Source organism: Cryptomeria japonica, chromosome 10 (genome assembly GCF_030272615.1).
Source record: "Cryptomeria japonica chromosome 10, Sugi_1.0, whole genome shotgun sequence".
NCBI classification, from domain to species: domain Eukaryota; kingdom Viridiplantae; phylum Streptophyta; class Pinopsida; order Cupressales; family Cupressaceae; genus Cryptomeria; species Cryptomeria japonica.
The window spans coordinates 322,615,184-322,629,832 of record NC_081414.1 but is presented as its reverse complement, the minus strand read 5'-3'; the positions used below and the strand labels follow the sequence as shown (position 1 = coordinate 322,629,832).

At 33.3% G+C, this 14,649-nt stretch overlaps 1 protein-coding gene across 1 annotated transcript; it reads right to left on the bottom strand.

Moving 5' to 3' along the window:
* Positions 1 to 553: 553 nt before the first annotated feature.
* LOC131076109 (peroxidase 12) lies at positions 554 to 4,592 on the bottom strand. The gene is made up of 4 exons (XM_058013157.2): positions 4,441 to 4,592; positions 4,027 to 4,309; positions 1,420 to 1,611; positions 554 to 1,332 (listed from the first exon to the last, which is right to left on the bottom strand). Exons 2-4 carry the CDS (start codon positions 4,300 to 4,302, stop codon positions 676 to 678), a joined length of 1,125 nt encoding a protein of 374 aa, XP_057869140.2. The 5' UTR covers positions 4,303 to 4,309; positions 4,441 to 4,592; the 3' UTR covers positions 554 to 675.
* Positions 4,593 to 14,649: the final 10,057 nt, after the last annotated feature.

The window sequence follows — 14,649 nt, the reverse complement described above, 5'->3', positions numbered from 1 at the left end:
TTTCCACTTTTAATCTATGAAGATGTCCAATAATGTTTCCTCAATGCCATGCATCATGGAGGATGTTATTCACTTGGATGAAATGCCTACTATTAGTTATTTTAAAAAGGAGGTTAATTTAAATGATGAAATCAGATTGTTGATTTTAACATAAAGAAAGACTGTCAAATCCACTTTTATTATCACCAAAGCATACAAGAATGGGGTATATGTTAATTAGTTCATATATAATAATTTTAGAGATAAATTTTTTTAATGTGATATATCATTTTCAATATAAAAAATTAATAAATTCCTCTAACGTATAGCCAAAAAATTATTGAATAATTTAAACTATATGAAAAACACTTTCTTTTATAAGATTGATATAAAACCAAAATAAAACATTAAAATTAGATTCACCCACTATATATATATATATACACAAATGAAAATCAATAACCAAAAGTGAAAACTATAGTGCTCTTATGTCTAGGTACTAATAAAATATTAGTACCAACTAGAAAATATAGTTTTAATGACAATCATGTGATTATCAATGAAGAACAGTCACTTCAGGAATTTAAAACATTATGCAATATGTAATAACCATACATCCATATCTTATTCTTGGCATATCCCATATGACCTGGCTTGAGAAACACAAGTGCAGCTTATTTAAGAAAAGTTCCATATTTACTCAGAATGAAACGAAGAAGGCGATTGCTCTGCTGGGTCGACCATTGAGCGTATACCTTTGTCGAAGATTGCAGAAGCTGAATTTGCAACGGAGCAGTTGCTACGAATTTCTCCCTCGGTGCCCGTCAAGACATCAATTTGACCCATTTTAAGCATTCCGAGGATTAAATTTTGGAAGAAGAGTGTCTGGTTGGAAGCAAAGCTGTCCACCATGCCTTGGGTAGTGGAATTCCCATACAGAGTTTGGTCAGAGGTGAAGAGGCTCTGATTGTTCTGAATATTAATGTAGTAGTCACTGTCAAAATCATCTGGTGTTTGGACATCCAAGTTGGTGGTATTTGTGACATTGAGGGCGGGGCACACTAAATAAAGACTGTTTGCAAAACTCTGGTCAAGAGTAGGGTCCTCTTCTCGAACTCCTGTGCTTGTGTTGTACAATCTGTTCTCGAAGGAAGTACAGTGGCCTAGGCCGATTGTGTGCCCGCCTGATAGAGCCACCAGATCTGTCATATTTAATCCTTTCCCACTGAAAGCAGCCACCAGCGTATCTACGTCTGATAGAGGAGATGGTAAATTTGCAAGCACCGTAGTATTATCGGCAAAGGTTGTGCTGTCTCTGCGCCCCAGAGGTACTGGATATTCGGGTCCTCCACTCTTCAATATGCCCGTTTAATTTATTTAGTAGCTAGATGTGAATGTTTAAAGGCATTAAGAGAGAAATTAAGGGATAGACAGACAGACCTTGACTATGGAGTCACGAGCAGCCAGTGTCAAAATATCGGCACAAGATACAACGCCGCTGCAGTTGGCCTCCACCGCCGCTTTTATTTCATCAATGATTATGAACGCCATAGCTCTAAGGGTCAGATTTGGAACAGCCTGCCTCTCGCTTGAGCTGTCTGTTATATTCAGCAGCACTGACGCATCGCACCCCTTCAGCCACAACACCAATTTGTTTTCAGTGGAAAGCCATGGTGCTGCCCGTTTTAGAGGCCTATGAATGTTCCCCTTAACAAAAAAATTTTTGACTTGCAGGGAAACTGATTTAGACCTTCTGCAAGATGATTACCCAGATCATATCCTAACTACATTCGCCTTATATTTTTCCCCATTTCTAAGGAAACGTTCTAAATCTTTTCAATAAAATGTTTTCAGAATGAATATATATATATATAGATATATACATATATATAGATATATACATACATATATATACATATATACATATACATATACATATATATACATATATAACTTTAAGATTAAACAAGATTGCTGAAAGATTGGCTTCAATCTTTCCTTCTTTTTCCATTTTTTAATGAGTGTTTTCTTCTAAAATTAGTGACTTTATATTCAGATTTATGGATTCTACAAGAACTGTATGCAGTTACTATAGATTAATAACCAATCTTTCCTTCTTTTTCCATTTTTTTAATGAGAGTTTTCTTCTAAAATTAGTGACTTTATATTCAGATTTATGGATTCTACAAGAACTCTATGCAGTTACTATAGATTAAAGAGAATTTTATTTTCAAAATAAATCTGGAAAACAAGGGATTCTTAAAAAAAAAATTTATGTTGTTATTCATTCAAAGTAAATTATTTGAAAGATTGGTTTCAATTTTTCTTTCTTTCTTTCTTTTTTTTTTTAATGAGTTCTTGTCATAATAGATTAGTGAGTTCATATTCAGAAACAAATCATAAGAACAACCAATTCTACTATAAGAAAACATTATATATTATTTAGTAGAAAAATTAAAGATACAATATTTAAATAGTTAAAGAAGGAATTATTTAAATCATACACATTAGGCTTTGACTTTTAACTTTTAGACTTAAAAATGTTAAAACGTGTAGAATTGATGTACATTTTTTAACCTTAATATATTGTTTAGTGTGTAGTTTGAGACTGACATAAAATTATAATATCTTGATAATTATTTTAAAAAATAATATATTTTTATTAATAGTTATATGCATATCAATATTTTAAATTAAAAAATTCAATTTGTTATAAAGATTAAGAAAAAATGAATAACCATGAAAAGAATTTGGTAAAAAATAGTTACACAAATTTGAAGGAAAACATTCCAAATTTTAGCTATCTAGATTATAAAACTATCATATCTATCATTTATTAAATATGTAAATCTATGAATAATGAAAGACCTTACATACTCTATACATCAATTATCTTTATTCTTATTCAAGGACAATAGATGGATAGATTTTAAAGTTGTTGAAAATCTCATTTGTCATTATTTAAGATTGATTTTGGAAGATTAATTTCTACATTAACCACAACTTACTCATTATGATAGCAAAACAATGAATCAAATTGTAACTCAAAATCATAGAACAAAATTTTTAAAATCAATATATTTAATAATATAAAAAATAATTCTCTATTTAATGAAATTGAAAAAAAATATAACATTTCATTATCAATTTTGTAATTAGACGAGGTATAAATATTCATTAACTATTTAAACTTAATTGTTTATATATTGAAATAAAATGACCCTTAATTATTAATATCAACCAATATGATTGTTCAATAAAATATCAATTAATATGGTCTTTAATTATTAGCTATAATATAAATTTAATAGTGTTGAAAAATATATTTGATTATAAACAATTCCTACGATATAGTCATTATCATGATTAAATAGTGTTAGAAAAAATGACCTGACATAGATAGATAAGAAATATATCAGTGAAAATAATTATTCAAAGTAATTGTATTCCTGTCTAAATGGGGTTGGAAGAAATGGTCCAAAATAGACAGCCATTAAGAAGTTGTCACATTCATGACTAAATAAGGTTGGAAGAAATGGCCCAACAATAATAACTACCAATAAGTCATTATATTCATGACTAAATGCAATTAGAAAAAATGACCTTATACAAATAGATAGCATAAAATAGTCCGAGTGAAAATAGAAAAAATGACTTCCATAACAAAAAGACTAAAATAATCATCATAATATTTACTAAAGAAAGTTGAAAAAAATGGCCTGAAATAAACCATTTACATGGTGTCATCCAAACTTAAAATTAAAAAAAAAAAGCAACTAATTAGGATGAATGAAATAGCCTCACATAAACAGCGAACACATTATGATAGCCATGAGAAAGAATTTAACCCAGCCAAGCAACACCACAGACTTAAGAATAAACTGTAATGGCTTTTCGTCAATCTTAATCTGACAAAAAAGGAAATTACAAAATACCAACATCTTAAGATTTAACGTAAGAAATACGCTAACAAAATGCGATCTTAATAACGGATTAGACGGGAAAATGAAAAATAAACCGGGACCATTAAAAAGAGTTTAAGGTTACCTGAACAAAGCAGTCGTGGAAATGAAGACGTAGCAACCCGGCAGCCTGTGTGATATCATCATCCAAAAACGTGTCGAGAGTGGATTGGACAATGGATTCCAGATTAGGGCAAGTGGTGTTGTAAAATGTCCATGACAGTCCATCCACAGGCTCTGGGAGATCATCCACATCTATAGACTGCCCATTACAACAACCGCTACTCCAAGCCCCACTTATCACCACAAACAAAACAATTGTCCCTCTGTATTTCATCACCATCTCTGCCAAGCTCACCATGTTGGCCCTATCATTTTACATTCACAGAAAACTTATATTAGAACTAGATTAATACATTTTTCCTTATGTTTCAAGTCTCAAGACTGACACTCGTATCTAAGATCATGCTAAAAACATTAATATAAGATCGATTCTTACCCAGTTACTGAGCGAAGGAAGCTGAAAAACTACGTATTATGAATCATAGCAATGCATTAGTATTATTTATAAGTGGTAAACGTCGGTAAAGTAGAAGAAAAAGTCGACATCTTCTTCGAGAAGCTGAATAGTTCCGTGGAGGACGCGTATTCTGGCAGTACTCTTCAATGAATTGAGGCATCGTTCAAACGGAGTAGTTGGTTTACTTTACTTTACTGATATTTCGCAGAATTGTGAAGAGGGTACGTGGCAGGAGGGATGATGGCGGTGAGCATTGTATCTGAAGAAGAAAGGACGACGGCTACTACTGTTGTTATTGGTATCGCACATGTTCTGACGTCTGAGGATATTAGTTGTTACATGATGCTTTCAGGCCTAAGACTATAATCCTCCATTTCGTAAAGAGGTGGGCACTCCGGTTTGGAAATCTCTACTCTGCGACTCACCTAATTATTCTTTTTGTTTTTGTTTCACTATTTCAAATTTGTAGTATGTTAAAATATCTTTGAAAATTTTGCTATGTTTTCGGTTTTTGTTTGTTTGTTTGTTTGTTTTGTGGTAATGGAATATGTTCGCTTAGGTCAATCTTAGAAAATATATGTAAAACGTTGACATACAACAAACAAATGTATTAGGATTATGTAGACAAATTATGTTACTTGTTTAAAATTTTGAGGGTAGAGCATTTTATCATTATGTGGTCCTTTCAAATACTTGAAGGATAAGAGAGGGTGATCTTAACAAGAAATGAATCTTTTATATGAAAGTAGGTAGCTCAAAGCACATTGTGCCAAATCATGTAAACATGTCTCATACATTGATGTCATCATTGAGTGAGACCAATTTATTAGATAGAGATGAATGATGTTATACATTTGATAATAGAGTGTATACTTAAGAATGAAACTTATTGTGAGATACATATCAATGAGATAAAATTGTATATAAGAATGAAAATTACAACTTCATAGACTACCAATTTTGGAAATAAAATTATGGCTAATATTTACATATGCAGGTGACCATAATATCCCTAAACTAATCAAGCAACATATTTTATACATTTAATATCCTTTCTACGATCTCTGTTTATTTATTAGAATATTGGCATTGACAAAGCTTGTGTATGATTCCTAGAAGAGATAATGTTTACTTTAGCTATATCAATGTGACACATAATTAAGTATGATTTATTATAGGAATTTAAGCCCCTTAAATTCCAAAATATATTCTTTGTTATCTTTCAAGAAAGAAATTTGCATTTCTTGATCTCAAACTAATCATACTTATACTCTCTTGTATCTCATCTTAACTCCTTTATCTTGAATAACTATATTGGAAGTTTGGCCCTTCCATTTAAGGAAACCATAGTTATCTCTATTATTCACTATAGAATATTGACTTATCTCTTTTGAATTTCTGAAATAATTTTCATTTGTTTTCATCTTTTAGTCTTTTAATTCTTCATATTCTTTCTCATGTTTAGCCTTACTAAATGTATTCATTTTTTTTATTGTAAGAGTTATTTGTTGAACCCCGCAAGCCCATGAATCCCTTGTAAGAAAAACACATTTCACATTTGAAGATAAGAAGTTGTTAGCAACATCAAATAAGGAAGATTGAGAGAGGGGGGCGGGGTGTGGGGGGTGAATAAGTCTTCACCAGAATATAAAACTTTAAGCGGGACAATAGATCTAACAAACTAAAACAATAAATACATAAACAAATTAAGAGCACAACACACAACACCAAGATTTTTGACATGGAAAACTTGGTTAAGGGAAAAACCACGGTGGGAACCTACCAACAGTAAGATGATACTCTATAGTAGTATGTGGAAATATTACAACAGGCAATGCACATGCATTCAGGCACACTGCCTAGAGCTCATTGCTCAAAAGATATTTTCCCAAAAGGCTACAATCCTCAGCAAAGTCTCATTGGCTTACAATCCAGAAGAAATGAACTAAAGGAATAACATCTCCAAATGCCTGATTATAGTTCTGGTTAAGCACAATTGTCTTCTCCGCAACACCAAATGACAAATCACTTGTTCGCACATACACCACTTTTTGATAATGCAAACTCAATACTAACACCCAAACTACATGAATAATTCACCTATATTTACAATTCATCAACCTTGATAATAACGTCGGCTAAACCCTCAACCCTCAATTACAAAATTTCATCACACAATACAAAGATTGGCCATCGGACCAATATAATGATTTACATAGCATAGCATGGTCCTAATTCAAATTTCCAAATGATCAAATCCATTGGAAACCACGCCAAGATCAGCCACAATACACTACACCACCAAAAATATCGCATAACAGGAAAATCAATACCGGTTGATGAAAACCACCAAAAATTCGCACAACGATCAATGCGGATGCCAAAAACAATAGGAAATGACTAGGAAACACCAACAAGCATGTTAGAATCATCTGAAACAATTGCACCAACACCACTTTTCAAATCTTCATCGGTCAACATGTAGAAGCTCAAGAACACAACCAATCAACAACTATCATGAAGAAAGATAACTTGCAGAGAACCAAATCATGAACCATATGAAAGGAAGATACACAAGACCATCCAAAATAATATCCCAAAGTCTCAGCACAAGATCTGATCACACCAGCATATACCAGAGGAAATATCAACCTATGCAAAACAATGATTAGCAAAACAAAACTACAAAACCAGATCATAAAATCTTCCCAATCACACCAAAATAAATCATAGGAATATGTTATCATCAATGACAACAACATATCCTCATAGCAGCAATGAGAAACCATATCCAACAATCTCTCCCTTTGGCATTGATGGCAACATATGGATGTGAAAAATAGTCAATACAAAGAAAGAAGATATCACCAGCAAACTCCCCTAAGGCCAAGATAAATAAAGCAGTTTTTCACATGATATTTCTCCTCCTTTAACACCAATGCCAAAGATCTCAAAACAAATAACCAAACTCTCTACAAAATAGAAACATGAATCTTTCTCCCCAAAACACAGACTACTCCAGTAGAGGAGCAACACCAACTCGCCAATCTGGATAAAAGATTAAGGCTTTGAAATCCACCGGATTGATGAAACTCAATGCATCTAGTTCTCATTAGGAGGGGTGGATACCCCTAACTTGTCTCTCAAATAGACAAATGTATCTGTAAGGAAAGACTTAGTGAAAATATCAGCTATCTGTTCCTTTGTAGATACATATTCTAGCTTCACCTTCTCACAGACTTGTTCTCTCAAGTAATGATATTTGATTGATATATGCTTAGTCTTTGAATGTTGCACCAAATTGTTTGACATGTTGATAGCATTGGAATTATCGCAGTAAATAACAGTAGGCTCATCATGAATAACTTTGATATCTTTCAACATCTGCTTTATCCAAACCACCTAAGTGCAATTACTAGCAACAACAATGTACTCAGCTTCATCAATAGATAAGGATACTAAATCTTGTTGCTTTCTAGCCCAGGACACCAACTTCTTACCCAGAAAGAATACTCCACCGATAGTGCTCTTTCGATCATCTACATCACCAACACAATTAGCATTAGTGTAGGCACACAACATGAAATCATCATTCCTCGGGTACCATAAACCATAGTCCACAGTTCCCTTTAGATATCTGAATATCCTTTTAATAGCAGTGACATGGTTCTCCTTTGGATCAGCTTGAAATCTAGCAGCCATACACACAACATGCATAATGTTTGGCCTAGTCTAAGTAAGATATAGCAATCCACCAACCATAGATCTGTACAAACTCTGATTAGCTTTCAGAGATTCATCATTTTCAGACAATTTACAACCAATCACCATAGGAGTTCCAACCGGTTTGAAGTCATCTAACCCAAACTTCTTCAATAATTCCTTCACATACTTAGTTTGAGATATGAATATACCTTTCCAGGTCTGTGCAATCTGCAAACCTAAAAAGAATTTCATCTCACCAATCATAGACATCTCAAATTTTTTCTACATATCACCAACAAACTTCATGCTAAGGTCATCATCACCACCAAAGATAATATCATCAACAAAGACTTAAAAAATTAGGATGTTATCATTTTCAATATTGAAATATATATTACTGTCAGTAATACCTTTAGTAAATCCCAATTTCAACAAGTATTTGTCTATTCTATAATACCAGACTCTAGGAGCTTGTTTCAGTTCATAAAGGGATTTCTTCAACTTACATACCATGTCTCCATCATCTAACAGTGAAAATCCATTAGATTGTTCAATGTAAACCTCTTCCTCTAGATCACCATTCAAAAAGGCTAATTTGACATCCATTTGATAAACCTTGAAATCTTTATAAGCAACATAAGTAAGGAATAGTCTAGCAACCAGAGCAAAAGTCTCCTCATAATCAATTCCTTCTTGATGTGAGTATCCTTTGCAGACCAGTCTAGCTTTATTTCTGACAACTTCACCAACTTCATTCAATTTGTTTTTAGTACCAATAACATTCTTATCCTTAGGTCTAGGCACAAGTTCCCAAGTAATATTCTTTTCAATCTAATCTAGTTCTTCTTCCATAGCTCTCATCCAATTTTTATTTTTATAAGCTTCAACAACATCTTCAGGTTCAATTTTAGAGATCAAAGATACTTCTTCAGTAGCTAACCTTTTTCTAGTCATTACACCCTTATTCTTATCACTAATAATCTAATTTTCAGAATGATTCAATCTTATATACCTCAGAGTCTTCTATCTATTCTGATTCTCAAGTTCATGTACTTCTTCACCAACAACAACAACATCCAGATCAATAGTCTCTACCAAATCATTCTGCTTAGGTTCTTCAGGCTGAACAAGAGCCAAAATAACATGTTGACCATCATCATAATCTCATGCTCTGATCTCCTTCCCAAGGTTCTCATCCACCTTCACATTTTCACTCTCAACTATCTTTCTCAGTCTCTTATTATAGCATTGGTAGGATTTTCTCTTAGTTGAATATCCCAAGAAGATACCTTCATCACTTCTAGCATCAAACTTTCTTATATCCTCATCTCTCTTGATATAACATTTTCTTCCAAATACTCTAAAAAATTTTACAGTAGGAATATGACCAAACCATAGCTCATAAGGGGTCTTACTGGTATCAACTTTGATGTGAAGTCTATTGAATGTGTAAACAACAGTGCTAATGGCTTCTCTCCAGTAGATCTTCATAACATTTCCTTCAATCAACATAGTCATCGCATCATCCAAAATAGTTCCATTCTTACTCTCAACAACTCCATTTTGCTGTGGGGTTCTAGGAGAAGATAATTGTCTTCTAATTCCATGCATCTCACAGAATGAATTGAACTCACCAAAACAAAATTCTCCACCTCTATCAGATCTCGTACATTTCACCTTCAATCCAAACTCAGTTTCCACCTTAGCTTTGAATATCTTGAATCTGTCCAATGCTTTTGATTTATCCTTCAAAAAGACAACCCATATCATCCTAGAATAATCATCAATTAGAAACATAAAATATCTATCACCTTGCACACTTCTAACATTTGTAGGTCCACATAGGTCAGTATGCACAAGATCTAGCAGTCCATCAAATATAAACTGTTTGTTATTGAAAGAAATTCTTGTTTTCTTACCCAACTGACATTCCTTACATATCGGATTAGCAAGCTTAACAATCTTAGGTAGATCTCTAACAACTTATGTAGAAAAAATCTTAATCATTGAGTCAAAGTTTACATGACACATTCTCCTATACCACAACCAACTCTCATCTATCTTAGCAATCAAACAACTTTTATCACCAACATTCAAATGAAAAATGTTACCTTCAACCTTAGTCGCAGATGGAATCTCTGTACTGGAGGCATTCAAGATCTTGTATTTTCCATCCTTGAATTGTAGATCATAACCCTTATCAACCATCTATCCAACACTCAAAATATTATGCTTCAAACCTTCAACATACAAGACATCATCAGTGTTATGCTTACCATCAAAAGAAATAGAACCTTTCTCATGGATTACATAGACTTCGTCATCTCCAAATATAACTATCCCACCATCATACCTTTCCATGCTTAAAAATTTGCATTTATCACCGGTCATATGATGTGATCAAGCGCTATCAATCACCTATTCATCCTTTTCTTCTACCTTAGATACCAAAGCTCTCCCCTCAATAGAACAACTAGTGGAATAAATTGGTACAAGTTTATCTTCTTTAATGGCAATAAACATAACTTCATATCCTTTTGATTCATCATTTGTAACACCTTCATCTGCAACATAATAAAAGTTCTTCTAACTACTAAACTTCTGGTTAGACTTATAAGGCTTATCATACTTCTCATGCTTTCCATATCTATCATTCCTATCATGCTTATCAAACTTATCATGCCTATCATACCTAGCAATTCTCTTTGGGTATCGAGAACAAAAATATCCCATCTTATTACAAGAGAAACATTTCAAAGGCAACTTTACGCCTTTAGGCACTCTCTGAGCAATCATTGCTTCAATCTCATCAAGCTATCTTTCTTGTTCCTCTCTCTCTCTCTCTCTCTCTCTCTCTCATATCTGGATATTCTGCACTCATCAAAATCATAATTTTTCTTACTGGATACAAATGCAGATGCTCTAAATTCTATCTAATTTTCTATGTGAATCTCAAAACTCACTTAGTTCAAATGGAGCAAGCTTTCCAACCACCACATCTCTTGTCATTGTAATCACACTTCGGATCTCATTAATAGTAGCAACCTTATGTTTATAAGAAGAAGGCAAAGATCTCAGCACCTTAGCAACAAATTCATCTTCCTCAATGCTTCCACCAGCACATCTGATACATAGGACAAGGTCATTTACCTTGGACAAGGTCATTTACCTTGGACAAGGTCATTTACCTTAATCATAAAAGGTATGTTCTTATCATCTCCCATCTTCAATGTCTCATATATTCCTTTCAAACTCTGCAACTTAGCAGCTTTCACCTGTTTATCTCCTTCATACAAGATCTCAAGCTTCTCCTAGATTTCATGTGCAATCCAAAGTCCCATAATATTTGTCATCTCTGAATCAGTCAGGGCACTAAGAAATGTTTCCTTCACTCTGATGTTATACTCTTCTTTCTTAACCTCATGCAAAGTAGATGGTCCATTCTGAGGAACAACATAGGGATTCTTTGTTATCTTCCAGTAATCTTCTCCAAGACATTTCAAATGCACTTCCATCTATTTCTTCCATATAGTATAGTTACCTACATAAAACCTCAGACTATCCTTCTTGAAAATAATACCTTTAGCTGCCATCCTGAATCTCCTCAAGTGATTAAACTTCTACGAGAGGATCTGACTCTGATACCAATTGTTAGTAGCAAAAAAGAAGGAAGACTGAGAGGGGGGGAGGGGGTGAATCAGTCTTCACCGGAATATAAAACTTTAAGCACAACAATAGATCTAACAAACTACAACAATAAACAGATAAATAAATTAACAACACAACACACAACACCAAGATTTTTTGATGTGGAAAACCCAGTTAAGGGAAAAACTACGGTGGGAACCTACCCATAGTAAGATGATACTCTACAAGAGTATGTGAAAATATTACAATGGGGAATGGACATGCATTTAGGCACATTGACTAGATCTCACTACTCAAAAGATATTTTCCTAGATGGCTACAACCCTCAAGAAAGTCTCACTGACTTACAACAAGATTCAGACTATAATCTAGAAGAAATGAACTAGAGGAATAACATCTCCAAATGCCTTATTACAATTTTGGTTAAGTACAATTGTCTACTCTGCAACACTAATCTCACCTCATCCTCAACACCAAATGATAAACCACTTTTTCACACATACACCACTTTTTGATAATGCAGACTCAATACCGACTCCCAAACTACATCAATAATTCACCTATATATATATAATTCATCAACCTTGATAACAAGGTCGGCTAAACCCTCAACCCTCAAATACAATTATATCACATGATACAAAGATCAACCACTGGACCAATATAATTATTTACATGGCATAGCATGGTCCTAATTCAAATTACCAAATGATCAACTCCACCAAAAATCACACCAAGATCAACCGCAATACACTACACCAGAAAAAATACCGCATAACATGAAAATCAATACTGGCTGATGAAAACCACCAAAAATCGCACAAAAATCAATACGGATTGCCAAAAAAAATAGGACACGACTAGGAAACACCGACAAGCATGTTAGAATCATTGGAATAGTTGCACCAATACCACTTTTCAAATCTTCATCGGTCAATGTCTTGAAGCTCAAGACGATAACCAATCAACAACTGTCATGAAGAAAGATAACTTGAAAAGCACCAAATAATTAACCATATGAAATTAAGATACACAAGACCATCCAAAATAATATCCCAAAGTCTCAACACAAGATCTGATCACACTAGAATATACCAGAGGGAATATCAACCTTTGCAAAATAGTGATCAACAAAACCAAACTACAAAATCGGATCAGAAAATCTTCCCAATCACACCCAAAAATATCATAGGAATATGTTGACATCAATGAAAACAACATATCCTAGTAGCAACAATGACCAACCATATCCAACAGAAGCCATGATTAATGCTATGCAAACTTCAGAGAGATTGATCCAAAGAGGAATCTGATATTGAGATTAACTTGTAAACAAATTTAATAGATTATGTTGAATGAATGTCTTTCTTTATAGAAGGCAAGAGAAACCTAATATAAAATTAGGAAACTAAAATTATCTCAAATAACTAAAGATTAACTCAACTAAGTGAAATTAACCTATTATCATCATAACCTAATATTAGCTAAAGTGAATAAAGTAATTAAAGGACCTAATTAATTTAATAATTAGATAATCTCCTAATTACTCAAAAAATTCCCCTTAAGATGAACTTAGGGTGGAAATAAAAATCTAAGATGAATGCAAAGGTTAAAGCATGAATTTGTTGTGACAACGAGGCCTAATTAGGTACCCAAGTTCAAACAAATTCAATTGTCACAAACATAGAAAAGCTCATGGGAGAAAAATCCTTTGCAAATGAGAGAAAAAGAAATATAAAAGGGTACATGTGACAAGAATGAAGGAATGAAGATGTCTCCCCAAGTACTGAATTAGTCACATTCATACAATAAGCACCCCCCTATGGGAGATAAAAAATGAGGATATAAATCTCCCCAATAAAGAAATATCTCATATGCCATTGATGAGAGCCTAAGATAGATTACATCCCACTACCTCCAAAATATATTTCTCCCATTAGGAAGAAAATAATCCACTAGAGATATGAGAATCCTCTCCTATTAATTGGAAGAAGTAGGAATCTGAATCCAAATACCATGTGCCTCTAGAAATTGCTCAAATTTTGCTATGTCAATGAAAGATGATTATGCCATAAACCAATCAAATACATGTAAAATCAATGTAGGAGGTAAAATATTAGGACCCTGCAAAAACTAATGAACAACAAGGTTCATTAGTGATGAATATGGGTTGATAAAATAGATGATTCTATTAATGAAGAGGAGATGTATGTCCTAAAAAATCTTCTAGAACTGTAATGTGAGACTATACAAACAATGATTATATGTATGCAAGATACAAATCCCAAGTAGTTGTGTTTGGAAGAACAATGTCCTATTGCACTGAATCAATCGGAATCATGCAAGATATAATCCCAATATAATTTGGAAATAATGAATATTGAGATGGTGTATCAATATGAGCAGTGAGAACTAAGGGACAAGTCTTTGATCCATCAAGACATCAAAGACTTCAGATATAGTCAAGCATCTTAAAAGTACTATTATCATATGGTATGTAATATGCATGTGCAAGGGGAATCTAAAAATCTATTGCAAGATCCTCTATAAATGAAGAGATATGAGAGTCTCCATAGATCTGCCAAAGGTGAGTTCAAAGTTTGTGGGGACAATCAATGTCTAATAAAGTACACATAGTGTAATATTTAACACTAGGAACCAATCACTCCTACAAAATGGTCATTAATGATCCTCCAATCATACTTAAACCTCTCTAAGGCTCATTGAGAGATGAGATCATATAGGTAAGGAAAAAAATCAAACCGCGTATGATGTGTCGAGATGTCATTTTTTCAAAACTCATAATTTCTCTTTGCCAGGTTGATAATTGAAGGA